The sequence below is a fragment of the Brachionichthys hirsutus genome, unplaced genomic scaffold (genome assembly GCF_040956055.1).
Source record: "Brachionichthys hirsutus isolate HB-005 unplaced genomic scaffold, CSIRO-AGI_Bhir_v1 contig_421, whole genome shotgun sequence".
NCBI lineage: Eukaryota > Metazoa > Chordata > Actinopteri > Lophiiformes > Brachionichthyidae > Brachionichthys > Brachionichthys hirsutus.
In genome coordinates, this window is record NW_027180567.1 from 43,616 (window position 1) to 64,241 (window position 20,626).

Sequence of the window (20,626 nt, forward strand, 5' to 3'; positions counted from 1 at the left end):
AGCAATCAGCCCAGCCCTGTCTGTGTTTACTCTGTGTCCAAACAGAGCTCTGCAAATCAAATGAAGTCTTCTTCGTTTAATTGTTGGGGAAGATAAATTGCTTCTGTGGCCTCATCTGTGAAATTACCTTAATGAGAATGTGGCGTAACTTCACACACAATCAAACTGATTGAAATATGTTACCTGGCAGGTCAGAGAAGGCCCCTCTCTCGATTATGTGCTTCCTGTACAGGGTCTTCAAAACCTTGGCGCTGCCGAACCTTTTGAAGCGACTCTTCACATTATTATAATACCATTCAAGTGACTGGGTCCTTAAAATCCTACAGGCAAGGGAGACAGAAGGAAGGAAGAAGGGAGTGAGGATACAAGGCATGACACCTAAAAAGAACAAACGCTGGCAAAATGGACAGGAATTATAATTACAGGTATATCAGGATTATACTGTCAAGCCAAGATCATTCAACTCAATTTATACTGATTTAATATGTGTAGAGAACCAGGCCTTAAAGACCTTTTCAATTATTTTGAGAAAGAACGAGGTGATGAAGTGAAAATGTCATTAAAACAGGAGGTGTTTTTTTGCTTTGTGTGCTTTTTTAGGGTGATTGAGCGGCGCCACTTTTTTTTTTTTAATCTGTAGAGCCTGCATTAAAGATGTGAAAAGTATTTATTATGCAGGATCCAAGCTGGGTATTGTTATGTGCATGGCTGCAGTGAAAGCCCAGGGTTTAAGACATGCTTTTCCGGGCTTTAACTCATTTCGTGGTGCCTGAATGCCAACAAATTACATAAGCAGAAATAAAAAAACAGACGGTTATGAAAAGCGCCGCCTTTGCACCAGTATAGCGTTGGAAACCATGAAACTCTGCCAGCCCTGTATTTAATCTTATAGTCCCTCTTGCGTTGAAAAGAAAAAACTCAAACACAACCCATATATACCGGTACCATGTATGATATACATCCATATGTTTGCTTATTAATATATAATATGTGTGGAGATTCTGTACCTATAAACAATAACGCATATTAAAACATACATATTTACATTCATTTATACTATTGAAAGTATGACTGCTACATCTGTGTGCTTCTTTTGTATGACCAGTTTGAGTATTTTTTCTATATACGGTACTGTACTAAAAACAATAAATACTGTATTTGTGGCTTGGATACTGCAGTACATTTTTCCCCCAGATTAAATTCAGATTTTTGTATCTAACACAGACACGCATGGCTCTAATATCAAGCACATCTAATAATTCCTCAGTGGTGTAACATTTACATTCCTCTGAATTAATGAAACTGATATAAAAACAGGCCACACTTTGGCTCAACCTCTTGGCAGCTACACAAAACTTGTTCAAATGAACAAAAATAAAAAAAGAGGGAGAAGGGAGAGGAGTGGAGTGGATAAGCAGAGGCTTTCAGGCAGGAGCTGCGCTGCTGTGTGAGCTTCTGCAAATACACATTTCATAATGAGGCTGGGAGATTCCCTGATGCTCGGTTGCTGCATGAATAAGTAAGAGGGATTCCTGTGGACGGTCTCCTGACACCGGGTCCACCCGAGCTCGATCGTCAGCTTGTCTTTGCTTGACTTTGCGGATTGTTGGGAGCCATGGCCTCCCTTCTCACCCTCTCCTCGCCTCTCCAGCCCTTTCAGCCTCTATTCAGAAGATTGATTGGCATGTCTAAATGAGGTCTGAATAAATTACGCTAGGATAGAAAAAATGCAATAATTTTTTTTTATGTGGCTTTGCTGAGTTTCCGCCTCCCCTGGCAAAGGGAACCATTATCATAATTGACTTTGTGAGCCTTCTAATGAATTGGTTCAGCTTCTGTTCTTCTGGGCTGCTGGAGAGATGGAAGTATAGAGAGAATAAAAGGAGGATGGGAACTGACTTTATTAGAAGATCAAATAGACTAGTTCCTTCTGAAGATGTGCAAATTGACTCTTCACTCTAATAGAAGACTCTAAATAGATTTTAAATATCTAAAATTAGATTGCTGGATGAAAACACCATGGGAAATTATAGCCCTAGAGACACAAGATCCTAAAGGCTGTTCATACCTGGTGTGAACATCAGAAGACAGATAATACAATAAATACAATCCAATTCTTTCTGTGCAGTAACCAAATAGTCAATAGTGCATATTATTCTAGATGTTCAGTGACAGCACATCAGCCATGCATGCAAAAGACTGAGTTCAGTGCTGACAGTAGTCCAATTCCTTCTGTAATTCAACAATAGTTGTGGTTTTGAAATCTCATGCACGGCCTTCTCCGAGACTCTGTGACTGTTAACTAGCCAATAACAGTTTGTTTCTCCTGCTGCCACTCTGCATGAAGGAGAGGAGCGTTTATGGAGGTGACTCATAACACAACTGCAACATTTAGACAGTTTTGTAGTCCAGCATTTGAAACAGTTTGACAATTTGGCTCCTGTAAGAGCTGGCCAGATGACCAGATCATCCCGCTCATCCCTGCTCTGCAGTTGCACATGTTGGCTATTTCAGAATGGACGGATGAAAGGGGAATCAGATATAGGTCAATGCTCCAAAATGTCCCCCCCCAAATAAAATATCAAAAGTTGCATAGGCAGGGTTTCAAAGTATATGTTCATATATTTCAGTGTGGTTGTTCTGTATAGAGCATATGGGACAGTGAGATAATCTCCGCTCAGCCAGAGTACCACATGGGATTTTAAAGGGAGCGAGCAGCAGTCCGGGGATGTGGGAAATACAGCGGCAGAACAGACTGCGGTTACGTTCTCCACTGCTCAAATCTCTCTCCAGCTGGCTATTCTGTGTGGATAATGAAAACTGCAGCTCCGTGCAGCTTTTATCTCAGCTATCACTGCATGCGGAGCCAAAATTAATATGTGATCAGAGGTTGACTGAGGCAAATGGCTGTAAGCAAAAGCTGACGACGGCGATACAATATTGGTCGGGTATTTTTTAAAGTCACTCTCTTAACTCCGGTTTCATTCTCTTAACCTCATCACCTCAGCCCAGAAATTAAAGCCGTAGTTCAGGTAAATGTTTTGTCATCCAAAAGGTTTTAGCTCAACTGGATGACAACCTGACCAGTATAGAGGAACACTGAACAAAACGCAAAAGCTGTGGGTGAAGAATGGGGTATGGAAGTGATGGGTGAAGGTCGATTCAAATCCCAGACAAGTCACTTTAAAGGATAAACAGAACAACAAGGGAATAGAATGAACCTGCCAGAGCTCAATGCAAGGGCCAGTCTTAACAACCTGTTAGGAAGCGGAATGGTAAAACCAAACTTCTATAGAGACTGAGGACCGGTGGGAGATTGGGGAAAAAGAGGACAGGTAGGGAGAAGAATGACACAATGACCAAGAAAAGAGGTCGCTGCTTTGATTTGCATCACGGACCCAAGGCCTACAGGGGCATTTGTTCCAAGGGATCTATTTTTAGAGGTGCCTTTTCAAAGCAAAATCTCCATTCTATATAATCCATGTGAATCAATCTTCAGCGGAAACGTGGGGGGGGGGGGGGGGGGGGGGGGGGGGAAGCAGCAGAGAGTCCGCCTTCGGCTGCAGTTGCTCTTTTGAGATTTGTTGGAATGTTTGTGCGTGAGAGAGCCTGATAAATAAACCGTGGAAAGAATCTAGTTTACTTTGCACACATCGAGGCACCTGTTAGGAAAAAGGCAACAAACGCTCAGACCAATTTGATTTAAACGACCTGCTGACTGAGCAGAAATGAAAACACTCTCCAGATTAGAAGAGGTTACAGGTTTCACTTATGATGCAGACACAGCACTCCTTCGTGGTTTTAAGGACGTTTCCCCATTAATTTTCCAGCGTCCTTTCTGTCTCGAGCGCAGCTTTGTTGTTCCGCGTGCTGGACAGGAGAAATCAGATTACCACCGAGTGCTTGTCATGTTTTTAAGAGCTGATTGTTGCCTGTCAGAGACAAGAGCACCGTCGTGCTGCGGGTCTGACACACGGGAAGCAAAGACTCATGTAGACATGGCTTTAAAACAGAGACCCACTAATGTGATCACTAACACCAGCATTACGAGGAGGTTTCATTGGTATTATGAATGGAGATTACATTTGAGAGACCTCTGTTTTTCCTCTGATTAAGGTATTTACATTGCGTAAATAGATCCTCTACTTATTTTATTGTGTTTTTGTCTGGAAGCATTTTCCTTTGGAAATGAATGCCTGGGCATTTCCGGTATCGTACTTACTACATCACACGACGCTGTTTACATGATTGTCCCGAGCGTCTGCAGCACCGCTTTACCTATGACATCACACCAGTTATGAAGAATCGTCAACTATGATTGGTTACGGACAGGTACTCTGTCTTGGCTACATCACAGCAAGAATGTATGGCTACAATTGGACACAGTGAAAATCCAAACAAACAAATTATTTTGACAATTGATCACCCAAAACGAAGGCAAGCAGCATTATTGATCCTTCTTCATGTGCATGTGCATTTACTGCACTCTGTCTTGGCACTACAGTGAATCTTCACAAATACTGCAAAATACAAAACTCAATATTCCCAGAAAATGCACAGAAATGAAAGAATGCTTTTTTGTTTGTTTCAGTCGCGGGCCCTGCTGACTCATCGGCCGAAGTTCACCGTTGTGCAAGTTTTCAAAGTTTGCCAATAGAAACGAAGGGCTGATTATTCTTATGGTGCTCTGTCACTCTGGTTGGTCAATCACACTCAAATAGACTGTTTGCAGTTCTTCACTAGCTCTGTTGGACCTGTGATGTCACAGCCTTCTTGGGGGGGGGGGGGGCACTTCAGGTGGACGAAAGGCAAATGTGACTGTACCTTCAATCTAATAAGATGCATGCTGGTGCAGAACAAACAACACTCTCCCAAACTCGGTCTGGCAGACAGGGCGTGGGAGACAGATAACGATGAATCATTGATGCTGGGCTCACAGATCACCAAACGCACACGCTAGATGTGTGCACACACAGGTTTACTCATCCCTCCTTCTCCTTGAGAGCTTGGCATTTTTCTCTGTACCAGTTTGTGGTGACGGAGACAGATGGATGTGGTTAAGAGGGGTATGGCTCACCAGCCAAACCGGGGAAATAACGTTTCTTCTTTTGCATCCATTCTTCTTCTTCTTTGCATTTGCTTATTTTCTTCCCTTCTCTTGGCTTGTCCCGTCGCCTACACGTGCCACCGATGAGGCTGCATTGCATTGTTTTCTTTTATTTCTCACTAATCCCTGAATCATATTGTGGCCACAACGTTTATGAATGAAACCATTTAAATCTTTGCTCGATTTTATCTGTTAAATAATCCACCATTAGAATAAGACATCCCTCAACAACATCAGTGGAGCCTGGAAGCCAAAAAAAGATCCAAGGGCAAAACAAAGTTCAATGAAAACAACACTTCCAGATAGAACGCTCATGTAGGGTAAAATGTCAAAGGGGATGTAAAGGTTCCTGCCCACAGAAGCACACATCATGCTGCAGGCCGGGGGGGGGCTTCCACTGCATTAGGATGCTAATGCGTTCACACCATGAAGCGAGGGAGGACTAGAATGCTGGATACTCCTTCTCTCTCTGCTTCTCAGTAGAGAAGGGCTGGATCATTATCAGTGACCGCTGAGTGTGATAAGAGCAGGCATCAAGGTGATCCTCTCCGTCTACGGGCCAAGTCAATACCTGCTGAGATTGGGAAGCACAATGTACGGGCAGACTCGCGGCTGTAAAATAATCTGCTGAAACTAATGCTGGATGGAGCATCTAATAAAATATAGGCTCAGGTCTTTCAGAGGAATGGAACAGTGCACAACGGATTATTTTGTGTGTATGTGTGTGTGTGTGTGTGTGTGGTACACTGACATTAATATACTCACCAAATTGAAATTCCTTTACACTCATTTGTCTCTAAGTCCACAGTGTGCGTGAGGTGTGTCAAGTTCAGAGAACTCAGCGTGGATCAGTGATTTCAGAATAAGTAATGGACTTATTATCACGCATATTTCCTTTGACTCATATTTCTGAAGCATAAGAGAAACATTTAAGGTCAGAAACGAGCCCAGATACCTCGCAGCAGATATTTTGTCCTTAAATGCTGTTTAAACAATGCCTAATTAAAATAAAAACACAATTAAAGTTGCAACGCCTTGCTCATTTGTCAGAACGGATCAATTACAACTCGAAACAGTTCAAGTAATCAGACGGCTAGACCAGAACAAAGTACAGAACATCTTACAGACCACAGCAATTGGAGCGAATGCACCATTAATTAAAAATGCACCATTAATCATCGCGTTGAATGGTGTTTCAAATCCATAAATGAAAATGAGAGCATAACTGGAAACATTAGGATATATGAGAAAACTATTCATATACTCCTTCAGTGGTATTTCACTTTTATTAAAAGGGGGCTCTCGGCTTGACAGGCGAAGAATGTGCTATGAGAAGGAGAAGCCTGCGGCGCCAATATATTATTTCTTTTAAGCTGCACAGAGCTCACTGAGGCAGGAGATCAGAGCGTGATCAGCCTGAAGGAGGGAGGAGGGTTCGAGAGAGTGAGACAATAAGTCAAGGGTGAAGTTAAAGAGAATATATTTCATCATTCATCCAGCAGCATGGGGGGGTTCTATCAATTCAACATGCATTTATAGTGAAATAACACAAAATAACATGATAGCATTAGCGATGAATCTCACTAGATGTTACTCCACATTGAAGAAGGATGGAGGTTTAGCTGCTGTTAAAAGTCACACAGTCAGATAAATACTGAGGATATATTTACCAGCAACAATTGTGTTTAATTAAAGTTGGGTAAAATAAATGAATCAGAGATGTCAGCTAGAGAGAAAACAAACTGACTCTTAATTCTCTGGTGCATCTAGGAAACAATTAAACTCAATGTAAATTTAGATTGTGCAGATTGTATCCAGCCTCACGTATTTCTTCATCAAGGCCTTTCCTTTGCAGGAAAACATGCATGTATGCCCTCAACTGGACCGGCAATGCTGCTCAGATAGGAGGTGTCAACGCACACACACACACACACACACACACACTCACACACACAGAGGAGGTTTAGAAGCTGGAGACCGACCATTGAAGGCAGAGAGACATTAATCACTCATCAATACAAAAAGAAAGGCACCCACTAGAGAGAACATCCACAGTTCTTTAGGTGTGTTTGTGTGTGGTCACATGTTTACCTGGACAGCAGTGATTTATCACCTGCTGCTGAAGCTCAACCCCTGAAGAGAAAAACACTCTGACGGGACACACGGAGTCACAAATCAGCCGGGAGAAGACTCAATGCAGAAAGCCCCCCCCCCCCCCCACACACACACACACGCACACACAGTAGTAGAAGTAGTAACTCGGTAGTAATTTATTTAAAGGAATCTCTTGCATGAACTACAGCAGTAGAATTTAAACGTGATTTCAGACTTCAGTTAATGAGATACTGAAATAAATCTAAGTCAGAATCATGTCTCCATAAGAATATTAATGTTTGTGAGCCTGCTGTCATGCCTGACTGTGTGCTGGGTGGTAGGAGGGGGGGGGGGGGGGCTATCCCAGCTGGCACTGAGTGAGAGGCAGGGCACGTATTCAGCACAGGTCCACATGGAGAGACAAGCATCCATTCACACTGACATTCACACCTCATTAAGCGTCAACAATGCCATACACCGCTAGAGAGGAAACCGGAGAACCCAGACGGAACACACAGAGACCTAACGAATGGCAGGGTAGAAAGTGCAAATCACCATCAAGAGTTATGACTGACTGGTGATCTACCATGTCAGCTGCAGTTGGACTCAAGACAAGGCCGCAAGGGAAGGAGAGAAGAGAGGGAGGAGGAGGGAGTCGCTGATCAGCAGGTCTCCTTCCTGTGCCTGCAGTAGAGCAACGAGTTGCTTCCTGGGTATGCATTTTGGGAGTGATTAGAATTTAGTCAATTTAGTGCGCTGACTGAAATGAATTTTTTTCTTTACAAACCCTGATATCATTTGCTGCGTCTGCCGCATGAAATATGAGTGCACACATCCACTTAATTTGCTGCTGTTGTAGTAACAAATGAGAAATCCATTCATCATCTGGGGCTTGCAAGTTGCTTTTTGTCTCTATACTGAAGTTCTGCAATTCATTCCTCATCCAGCTGTGACACGCAGACACAGACATGTCTTATTAAAGCTGGGGCGTCGGGGGCGGTGCATACATATTTCATCTGCAGCCTGGTGCTATAGGGCAAATCCTTTGTATCTGAGACTAGTTTGCTCACCCACACTGATAAAAATACCCGGCAAGGACGACAGAAACGGTTCCCCCGGGGACTCACGGCATCTCCTAGCTGCAGGCGTACGTCTGGCAGCAGCAGAGCAACTTCATGGAGTTGAAAGCTCTGGTTTCTAATTAAAAAGACATATCCTGCTTATTTTGTGTGATGTTTATGCGCATTAATTGACATTTTTTTTTTTTTACTTTTAAATTAAGAAAAAATCTTTATCACAATCTGTCTTAATTTTAATGCACAAAAAACTCGATAAAACTTGATATAAATGCAATCCAAATATAAGATTTGTTGGATGGCAAGTGGGGTGGCACGGCGGTAGTGGGTAGCGCTGTAGCCTCACAGCAAGAAGGTACTGGGTTCGAATCCTATCTGTTTGTTTGTTCTCCCCGTGGGACGTCTCCAGGTTCTCTGGTTTTGTCCCACCTCCAAAAACATGCAATTTAGGTGAATTGATCGCACTAAATTGTCCGTAGGTGTGAGTGGTTGCCTGTCTGTGTGGCCCAGCGATGCACTGGAATCGCATTCGGGGTGTACCCCGCCTCTCGCCCATAGTCAGCTGGGATAGGCTCCAGCAGACCCGTGTTGAGTGTTTATGCACGTGCACCATAATTATAATGTAAGTCTACAGCAGATGCTATAATCTCCTTGCAGCCATGCACTAGAATGAGATTATCAAATCCATAAAATGGTAAGGACAGTTTGTCTTTTAAATGCACACACACACACACACACACACACAATAAGTACATCATGGCCTGAGGACAGTATAGAGAGGCACCGTGAAGTCAGTGTCTGCAGAATAAGCACAGAGGTGCAGTAACTCAAATGTGGTAAATGGAGACGTCGTCAGGTAGAGAGAGATTTTAGAATTTAAAAGAGGACAAGAAATGAGAGAGGGGAATAGAAATCGGAAAACTAAGAGAGTAGGGTAAAATAAACTATTTGATGTGAGAATGGAAACATACAAGAGATGTTCATGCTGCTCCAGCTCTCAGATAATTAGGACAAGCACTTTCGTCCTTTGTCATCTCCTAATGTGCTTTTTATTCTCCTGCCCGCCCCCTCTTCTTCTTTAATCTCTTAGCCTGCTTTTGTCCCGGAGTCTGAACAAGGAAAAAAAATAAATACTTATCGGCTTCCACAAAAAAGAAAAAAAAGCTTTTGACTTCTTACATCAGCTGCTGTCTGCTACCGTATATTTTGAGTCTGTGCTCTTCTTTGTGGACCACGGGCCGAGGTTGGTTGTTAATTCCAGCAGACGCCAACTGGCCACGCTTCTCCCAGTGTCTCAGGAGAGAGATGCATGGTTGTGTATATTTAGGAGCATGAACAAGAATTTCCGAAGGCTACGCAAGTGTTACAACAAAGCTGCGGATTCACTTTTCTTTTCTATACACCTTCTGTCATTGACATCCTATTGATATCAAATGAAACTGATTTAATATACACCTTTGCAAAAGGTAATTATCGGGCATTATTGACTATAGACTCAATGCATGTGCCTGTAGGTCATGTTTGTGTTCATATAATTTGCAAATGGGTCACTTGGAGTGGGTCTGTGTGTGCAATGACTACAAATCTGCTGTCCTTACTAGACAGATTGTGCTTGTATGTCCGACGGCGATTCCAGTGTGAATGCTGACTGACAGCGGGAGCATTTGAAAGAGCCCATTTGGCCGTCTGCGCCCTTCTGCGAATTGATTTTGACTATAAATTCAGCAGAATTCCCTCACAGAGCTGACCAACACAGACATTCAGCTGATTTATCATTACAAATGTATATAGCATGTTTTCAAGCTAGTATTTTGTACCAAATAAAAAAATATTGCAGCACCATGATAAAATTTTATGAGGTCTTTCCTACAAATCTTAAAAATAATGTAAGGACTTGTTAAAAATACAGTACAATTTCAAGTAGAATGACTATTTAGCAGGAATATTGTTTGCATTGTCTTTATTTATGCAACATAAAGCTCATGCAAGCTGAATTTTTTTTTTAAAAATGGCACGACTCCACCCAAAGGCAGAGTGATTTGCGCTAAAACCAGACCTGACCCCTAATGAGAACATTACTGAGCCCCAGGCAGATATGCACTCAGAGAGCTACGGGAGAAGAGGAGAGATCGAGGGAGGAGATGATCGACGCAAACGTTGCCACCGCTTTTGACTGCCATCATCCCTTTCCCTCCTCCTGCTCCTCGTCTTCTTTCCTCCACCCTCCTGCCTCTCACACTCGGTCTCTGGACAGCGAGTCAACTCAATACACTGTGCAGTGGAAAATCAATGAAAAAGAAACAAGAAAAAATGAGGTAGGGAGTAAATAAAGGGCCAACCCATTTTCTATCAAAAAGAAATGTGCTTTCTTCGTGCTCCAGCGCTACAGTATTTACAACGCCCCACCCTTGGATGCCCAGACAGAAATATCTCAGCATTCACCCGATGAGCTGGAGCACTAGAACAGTTCCTAAGGCTTTGGACAGACGTGTGTATCTAAAGACCATTTAATAAGAACACACACACACACAAAGATGCAACCAGCTTGTGGTAAATTCCCCTGACTCTTCAGCTCGTCTTCTGTTGTCCCATAAATCATTCATGTGGGCTCTGTTCATTTCTCTAATTCTCCAATTTTTACTTTGCATAAAGGGTGTGATGAAAAGACTCAAAACAACCAGAGGGAAATAAAAATAGGACCAATAAATCGAGGATTTCACGCATTGCCTTGGAGCGGTACGGTGGGAATCTTTGCAGAAAACCAAACCGATAACGTGCATGATTATTATTAATCTTCCATTTGGATTGACATTGTTCTCTATGTGTTGTTCCAGCAGTGCACAAATGGTCCTCTCATGTCTACTTAGGTGACAACCCCATATCTCCCTTAATTGCTGATCTACTACCCTTTTCATTTACGGTGACAGCTTCATCTGTTCGTTCAGGTTTCAGTGAAACTACTAGGAAATCTCTAAAAACGCAGGGAAACAAAGCTGAAAAGAGCCATTTTCAAATAAAAGTCAATATCAGCGATGAAATTCAGAAATCAAACATCCTTGTCTGCCAGAGGGATTCCGTCAAGGTCCTGTGCTCCCTCTCACTTTTTTCTTCTCGCATCCGTCTTCTCCATATTCCCTCTACCCTTCTTTTCCCGATTCACTTTTACCATGTGTCCATTTCCTCTCTGCTTAAGTCCCATCCAATTTCACAGTTTCTCTCGATCCCATTCAATCCTCAGTCATTAGTCTAACCCCCCCCCGACCCCTTCTCCTCCAGCAGTGTGTATCTGATTGTGTGCAAAATAACTAACCTGCCCTTCTGGCATGCGGAGCAGAGCCAGGCTTTGTCCCTCTTGCTGTAGGTGCAGCAGGTCTTGCAGACGTTGTAGCGGCAGTCAAGGCACAGGCGTTTGGGGTTGAGCAGGAAGGTGAAGGGCGCGCAGCAGCGGATGCAGCAGTGCTCGTTGAAACGGTGCTGCTTGGAGAGGATGGAGCATCTGCTGCCCTCCTCCGCCAGCTCCTGCTTCATCTCACTGAGAGAGAGAGAGAGAGAGAGAGAGAGAGAGAGAGAGCGAAAGAGAGAGAGAGGGCACGAGGGGGAGGGGAAGACAGAATGAGAGGGTGTTTTATCGTCCGATCCAGAGGTAGAAAGAGAGACAAAAGAAGACGGTGATGTAGTATAATTGGAGGTTTTGCAGTAAATTCAAAATTAAAAGAAGCGTGGGGTATAAAACATTTAGAGGAGAAGACATAAGGGGTCATGGATTTGGTGGACACACTTCTCATTCTCCTCTCCTTCTCTCTTACACCGATTCTGTGGAATTAATGTGATGGCTGACATTTCAATTTGGGAGGACCTGTCATGCCTCGTTTTTCCCACATCAGTCAAAATACAGCCGAGGAGAGCAGGGCGTGCAACATCTCCGACATCCGCACGCGAAAAAGCATCCGTTAACTAAGACATGGGTGGCATAATGAGGATGAGGATGATGAATCGTGCTTAAATAAACTCGTACACATGAAACTACCCCGAGAGAAAAGCAGCGTCCGTGAAAAGCCTACCGAGTCATGCTGGAGAGCTGCTCGGGCTTCAGTCCAAAAACCTCAGCGTTGAAGGAGCCATTACGAGCAGCAGAGTCTCGCTAATCTTAACGCCACAGAAAATCATTCAGACTAAAAGACTGATTAGGATTATGGACTGAAATACTTGGACCAAATCTTGCTCTTAGAAAACCCACCAACACAGCTGAAAGTGAGATCCCACCAGCTGCATGCATCTAATTGTGTGTAATGTTACGCAAATTCAGTCAGATGTTGTGTTGTAATGTATTTATTTATTAAAGTTCTAGATAGCCAAAGCTGGAAAAAAAAGTAAAGGATAGGCTGGATAATGTAAATTGTACACATAAATTACGCACATGTGGTTTTCCCTGCAATTAAATTTATGCTGCTTGAGCAACACACCACAGGCAGAGGCTCACAGTGAATTATTCAATGTTTAGGTGTAAATGCAAAACAAGTTAAGTATTCCTCTCCTGTCGATTGCATTTAAAATAATACGACAATGACGAGGGCTGCATCAGTTACACACATGCCATGTTTACACTGTTGCACATCACTTGTCATTAGGTGTGAATGGAGGCCATGATGCAGCGATCCAGCTGCTGCTCCAGGGAAGGTTGCAGCAAAGTGTTAAGCTTGAACGAGCAGTGAGTAAATGATTGAAGCTGCTCTTTGACACACTAAACACGCGTCGGTTACAGCGCACGCTGTTTGCACTGATCCTCTAGATGCCATGAGAAGGTGCATGTTAACAGAAAAATGCAGGCAGATCAGATGCAAAAAAATATATATTTTACTGTGAGAAAACAAACCGTATCTATCAGAATACAGTCAGACATGCAAAACACGGAGAATTATCCTACACACACCCACATGTGAGAATATGCATCCGAGTAAAAATACACCACAGTCATATCTAGAACTTTAATTCCAAAGCATATAGAACATCAAATGCAGCCTATTGTGGGGGGGGGGGGGCATTGCAATCTCCTGTTTCCCTAAATTATTATAGCTGCTCCTCAAGCAGATCCTCTGCCATCTTGCTGATAGCTTTTCATATGCATCATTAGAGGCAGAATAATTAGCAAGATGAACAAACCATTTCATATACAGGGTCATGAGGAAAATGGTGTGTGTGTGGGGGGATGCAGCGATTGGGTCGATGCTGACATGGAACCTGGAAAACGATACTCCCACAAACAGAATAACGCCAAGTCAAGCCAGACATCTGCAGAAATGCATGCAGCGCCTCACTGACACGGAGAAGCAGCTGCTCAGAAATCATTCCCCTCCATTCTGATTAGGATCCATTTCTCCTCTCTGCCTCTGTGATAGGGGTTTAATGAACAGCACAGTTCCAACGGCTAGCATTGGCAATTTAATGACAAGAGTGGGAGAATACACACACATTTACCCAAGGACAAGGGGCGGGGGTTGTCATGCCTGACGTCCCATCACATTAACTCACGTCTCTGCTAATGAGACATAAAAACCTGTTCCCGTCTGCAGAGACATGCAGGTCGTCCAGGTGCTGGCGAGGTACAGTTAGTTTTCTTGTTTTATAGGAGTTCATCGCATCACATTCACACTCTGTAGGATAGATTTGCTCATTGAGTATGATTGATTATGTATAAGAGCCATTGACTGTTTTTGATTGTTTAACACAGTTGTTTCATTGCAACTTCCAGACTATACAAAGGTTCCACTACGTATCACTAATTCATGGAAAATGAATCAATTATAGGCATTAAGGGTAAAAAAGTGTCACATATTTAATGAAGATTACCCTTTTTTGCTTGAAATGTTACTGAAGCTGCTAATTAGTTGTCAGATTGATGTTCTGTTGGTTGATCAATGAATTCCTCTATAGTCAGCATTTACCCACAAGTTACATTTTACCATTTCAACATGTAATCAATATCTGTGATAGCCCCTGTGGGCAGAACTTCTATAGTTGCAACTGCTCAGGTTTGAAACAAGGAAATTAACATTTTCTTTCTATTGAACTGTTCGGAATCAAGGACTGGGACGTTAATACCTGAAGTCTGGGCGAGGAGGGAATGTAAAAAAAAAAAATGAAAAAGTGTTACTAACCACAAATCGAAGGCAATTTTCTTTTCTCTTCCCTCTGTGTCTGCTAAATGAGTCATAAGTCGCGTGTTAACGTCCCCGGTACGCAGGCTCATGGAGCAAAATAATTAATTACTCAAGTTGATCTATTGCTTTGGTCTGAAGATAAGCAACAACTGCAAAGTCATTTGGAAGCAAAGAGTTAATAAGAAATCAACTCTTGAATTACTGTTTATTATGCACACAAGTCTGTGCAGTTGACGTGTCATCGCGGCTTGGCGAGGCTGAATTCAATGTATAATTTAAAATCAGGGCAGCAGATGTGGATTTAATGATATGCGGTGTAATTCTGACAGTCTGTCCCTACCGGCCAATGTTTGTGATGGAGGACTATGGAATTGTTTTTCCCTCCCATCGCTCATTGAGTCCTCTCATTTCTCCCACACCTTTCTTTCCATTTCTTTCTTACAGTAAATTAACACACAGAGTTAGGCTCGAAGGTATGTTGGGGGGGGGGGGGGTGGACAATATACTAGAGAGTCTTTGATCTGGCTGCTGTGGCGGAGACCCGACCCCGCACCTACGATTCAGCATCCCAGCCCCGGCGTAGACGGAGACCAACACACCTGCCCCATACGTGTGCATGTAAACCGACTCCTGTGAGCTTCCATTGATCAAGGCTGCATTTTCAGGCGCAAAATAGCTAAATGCACTTGTTAATCGTAAATCGATCGAGCCTTTCGATTGTATGAGGTGGACAATTTCAAATGTGAACATGTCCCTTTACTCTTTCCGAGTGGATTTCTTTGTGCTTGTACTCTTAGTAATAATCCCTGCATTGGAATCACTTCCCACTGTTTTTAGGCCTGAGGCGATTCTAACTCTGTGCGTCGTGTGCGTGCGCCTGTGAGGACGTGCTCTGTGCATGCAGGCATTTTTATCTTTGTGCACAGCATGCATTAGCGCTGGAAGAATTCTTATCTGTTCCGCCGTGGAAAAAGCGACGGGAAAGGAAGCAGATTTTGGCTCAATTGAAGCACCAAATTTGCATTTGGACCCCCGACAGGGTAAAGCAGAGTTACACACTTTATCCAACTTGAAGGGAGCATAGAGAACGACTGTAGGCAATGTCTACTGACTTTCTCCTCTGCAATGCAGTGGCAGACTGGCACGTGGGCCGTACATTTCAAGGTACAGGATTGCTGGTGTTCAGCCGTCGGGATTGTCGGCAAGCTGTTGATTAGGTGTAGGAAGGCTGCTGAGCTGAAATCACATTGCTTGTAGCTGAAGCAGTTACATTCCTGTCATCTGCAAAGGGTATATTTGTCTGCATTTTTCTCTTTCAAACATTTGGCAGATAACGGGCTGAACCCAAATGACCCCACAGTCTCGTTAGTGAAATCCCTTTCATGCTGCAGTGCAGCTCATTAGCGCTCTCATCCGCTACAGGCTTGAGAAGTTACAGCGCCGCCCAACTCCAACAATCAGAGTTGGTATATCTCCGTTAACGGGAGAGATTTGACCTGCGCCAACACAGTAATTCATTCGGACTAGTGCTGTCTGTAAAACAAAGGGATGAATGACTTCAGTGATGGAGGGAAATAAACCCAGTAGGCCATGACCTACCTTCAAACCCATATTCACATCTGTAGGTCTCTGCCATGAGATCCAGCAGGTTAATTGCTGCACTGAATATTACACTCCTTAGTGCTTCATAGATTATGTATTTCAATCACAAGGCCGTCTTGACCTTTGGCCTTTTGATTTGTCATCCTCCAGCCACCAGAAGACATGTGAATCATAGATGCCTTGAAAGCTGCTAATCATAACTCTCCACAGCACAACAGGATCAATGTTCAATTTACGAGGTGACTTTTCCATGAAGGATGCTGAAAAAGAGAGGAGAGGCGAGAGGCTTCATCCCGTTTCTTTTTCCAGAATTGATCCACTTTCTGTGATCTTCTCTTCTGCAACTCTTTTTGTAAAGTATCTTCTTGATGCAAGATCTGCCTGCTCCTCTCCATCAATGAATAAAAGTGAGTAAAACAGTGTGTTACAGCTATGACTAATTTGCTGGCTGATCTCTATACCATATTGTACTGTATATTTGGCCTACATCACCTTCTCCCCCCCACCACGCCCCTCTTCGAAAAGAGCTTGAATAAATCCATGGGTTGACTTCTCTCTGAGCCACCTCTTCTTTGTGACGATTATCCAACCGACCACTAACAAGCTCTCATTTTGGGAAACAATGAAAGTCAAATGTGTGCTCTGCTGATAAGGTTTCCATTCAGAGTGTTCAGCCAGCATAGGGAAAATGAGGGGGGGATAAAGGGGGGGGGGGGGGGGGGGTTAAGACTCTTTACTACAAACACAGCAAGAGATAGCTTAGAGGTCATTTAATTTGTTTTGCATTCTGGAATTATTTTAATTACATATCAATGGAGGAACACTTCAAATTAGAGAACTAAACTGAACTTCTAGGTTAACAAAATCAAATCTATTAGGGACGACATTCATCAGCTTCTGCCTTCGTGCAACACTGACCCATCCCTGAGCTATGACCTGAGATACACGACTGCTACTCTGGATAGTTACTCTGCAGCAACTACGTTCAACAATTGCTTCATTCTAAACCATGCACTAAACTACTTTAAGAAGTTTCTCCCTCAGTTTATCCCATTGTTAAATATAATTATTCCTCCCTTACTGACAGGCTATATATACCCCAGTATTTTTTAAAACAGCAGTCATTAAACCTCCATCTCTCATGACGGAGAGTCTGGGCTTTTGTCCTGACCAGGACTCCAGGGCTCCATTAGAGCCTGAAGAAGCCTGACAGGGAGCCACGGCTCACCTGTCAAGTGTGTGTGTGTGTGTGCGTGCGTAGCTGGATGAGACGAGGCGTAGTCTGTGGGGCTCCATGACAAATTTGACAGATGTCACATGACACCAAACACCCAAAGTGATGCGCACACACACACACACACACACAAATCAGTTACACACATTGCAACAGCAGGTGGAAGAAGCCATTACACACATAAGGAGACAGAATCTAATGTGCACAGCAGCTACACTGTGACTTCCGTTTGACACCCGTGACCGTGGTTCATTTTCAGGTTCAGCGTTTGTCAGATGAGCGTTGGGGAAAGAGACGGAGGACTGCTGTATTGAACAGGAGAATCAAAGCTATCGATTGGCACTCTGAGAAAGGAGGATTTCTGGAACTGCATAGCACTTCAGATTTAAGCACCAGAAAGACTTAAGGAGAAAGAGGAGGCAGACTTGCACCTCATCCCTCAGTGCATTTTGCGTTGGTAATGGTAAATGAGTGCTTCATTGGGCACAGTGAAAGAAAGCCAGTTAGGAAGATTAAAGAGAGAGAAAAAACGAATATTGAGAAAGAAAACGGCACGTATTTGTGTGTTAGCTGTTCACGTTTGGATCAGTGTTGATCAAACACCAATAGCCCTGATCCACAGCTAGCAGACATGCATATTGGCTTTATGATAATACAGATCAGGCTTCAAATCAATAGAGTCAACAAGACAGCGATGTTCACACTGTGTCCAATAGCACGTATCAGGCAACGTGAACTCGCTGCAGGTCATTCACACCTGTAACATGCAGAGATGCAAATTGATGCCCTCATTTACATTTCCTATGTTCAACAGTCAACTAAGCCTCCCTAGATCTGTTTTAGATGCTCTCTTAGAGCTCTGCAGCCAACAAACGCCGGCTTCACACCAAGGTGAAGCTGCCATTTCACATTATATCACATTCAAACATAAAGGACAGCGACAGGAGTCTCCTTGTGAGGGTCATGTTGCTGCACTTCATGATTTGCCTTATTACGCACACCTGTGTCTGCCTCTCACTCCAGGACCTGCGGCGTGCGGATTGGCTGCGGTCACCCCGGACACACCTGAGGCGGATTGAGACAGATTACCACCAGCCATCATAAACCCTGCTCCGCCCACTCCTCCCTGTCGGACTATTGTTTGGATCACGTTGTTCTGCCGCTCCCCGTCCCTGTGTCTCGCCTCGCCTCGCCTCGCCTTGCCGACCGCAGCTGATCCGTGCGCCCAGGTCGTGCGCAGCGTTTTCCTTTTGTTGTGAGCGATTTGTATTAGAGCTGGCTTTTTGGTTTTTCCTTCTCGGCTGTGTCTTTCTGTTACCCAGTTATTTTCGTTGGGCTCCAGCCGACCCGCTATCCTGTGTGCAGCTCCAGGACATTGAGCTTTCTGACGAGCCTCAGTAAAATACAAGTTCGGCGTTCACCCCGTCTCTGTCCTCTGTTCCCTGGGGTCCCCTCGCCCCAGTCCGCAACACTCCTTTTTAAAATAAGATTATGACAATGAAATGGCTGGAGCTACTTTGGGGGTTAGAACCACATAGATAGTCGACTTAAAAGTGCTTTACTTCGGGAATTACTGCACTTGTTCATCAGAGTGTAGCCAGACCAGAAGCAAAAAAACCCACAAAAAAAGCTCAGTGAACAGATCCATAGAAAGCAGCTATACATTGTGATGCGATGTCCTTATATAGGATGAAAAGGCAGTAAAATGAAATCAACTTATATTTATTTGGTGCAATAACATTCAAGACGACTTTTACTGTTACAAGTTAGTCAGCTACAGTAACAGTTACTAGTAATATCTAGTTAAATCAGTGATGGGAAGTCATTGCATTACTTTATCTTACGGTCTATTAAATATTATTTTTTTACCAGAATCTCTTATATTATTACGTGATGACATTTTGACTGAATGTTTGAGACATTTTTGCAGAAATTACCGACAGTAAGTGGCTCTTCTTTACAGTTTATCATCCCAGAATGATCATTTCTCTCACATTCTCACACTCGGTTCACACTGATATGGCACGTCTCTTGAGCGCTGAGTAGAGATCCAGCACTGGCAGATCAGAGACTTGGCAGGCAGTCTACTCTCGTCTGTATGCACGGGCACGCTGTGTGTTTACTTCACCATCAGCGAGTGTCAACCTTCACAACCTCAACCCTCAGCTGAGCAGACAGCCTGGATAGCAACCATTTATTGCCTCATCTGATTGCCGTCAGCTCCCTTCCACTGCTATGTATGGGGCTGCCTTAAACAAATATAAATACCACTGATTGATTATCAATAGTGTGACCAGCCTTCCAACCAGTAGATTTACTGGTCGCACATTTATTGGGTCCAAAATGCATCCCATTTCAGGGGATCCCAGTTTACAGTGATGAATAGATCAACCTTCATTAAAATCCACAGGACACCGCATTGGTTTGAAAGAGTGCGCCAAGTGTCGTTTTTCATTTGACAAACTATTCCCTCCAGCGTCTTGTAGAAGTTAATGAGGATTAACCTGGCAGGCATAGATACAATGAGCAAGTGATGGTATTCTCTAAGGGAGAGTTTAGAATTGATTCAGATACAGAGCATAGAACTGGCTCTGATTCATCTCAGCATAAATAGCCTCAGAAATGGACACATCTCTTGAATGACTGGATGCAATTCAAGCTCTTATCAGCCATTCAAATGGGAAGCTGACGACGCCACATAGAAAATCAATTAACTTTCTTGCATTCCTTGTAAAATGTGATATCCTATACCTATAATTTCTGGATAAATTAATCGATTGACATTTTGGAGCGTTTATTTAATTGCTCTTTGGCCCAGAGTTTTATGAGAAGATCAATAATCTCTTGTTTGTCTTGTACAGCCAGTACATAATTAGTTTAGACTAGCAGGGGGGGATCGGGGGCATTGGCTCCTTTAATTAAATGCATGGCACCATATGCGTTTTTGAACGTCAGAGAGAGGGGAAAAAAGTGAGCCGTTTGTAATTGCTAAACTAAACGAATCACTCCGTAGCTCTGGTTGCATGTCAAATAGATGAGATTGAATAGATTAGCAGTTACAGAGTTATTCGATTATAACTCTCACGTCTGTGCATGGCGAATAAAGCTGGACACAAGAGGCAACGCGTTTAGCACAGGGTTTCCAACTCCGTGTACCCGGCTGGAGTGAGAATTGATGCAGAGGTTAATCGAGGACAAATAGAAAGTTGGGCGGTCTCCAAGGTGATTAAATATGTTCATTGTGAGGCTTAGAGCTGCTCCCATCTGTATTTTAAAACTTAAGACAGAGCTGTTTCCACCTGCTTCTACTTGTGCAATTAATGGAAGGCTATAGAATCAATGTTCTCAACAAACA

The 20,626-nt window shown here is 43.3% G+C and overlaps 1 protein-coding gene across 1 annotated transcript in view; it reads right to left on the bottom strand.

The window, feature by feature from the left end:
- The window catches only part of LOC137915990 (rab effector MyRIP-like), a 51,329-nt gene that overhangs the window by 16,233 nt on the left and 14,470 nt on the right, over positions 1-20,626 (bottom strand). Inside the window, exons 2-3 of the mRNA XM_068759112.1 lie at positions 11,588-11,809; positions 184-320 (exon numbers count right to left, since the gene is read on the bottom strand). Coding sequence (XP_068615213.1) covers positions 184-320; positions 11,588-11,809 — 359 coding nt within the window. The remainder of the gene's footprint in view (positions 1-183; positions 321-11,587; positions 11,810-20,626) is intronic.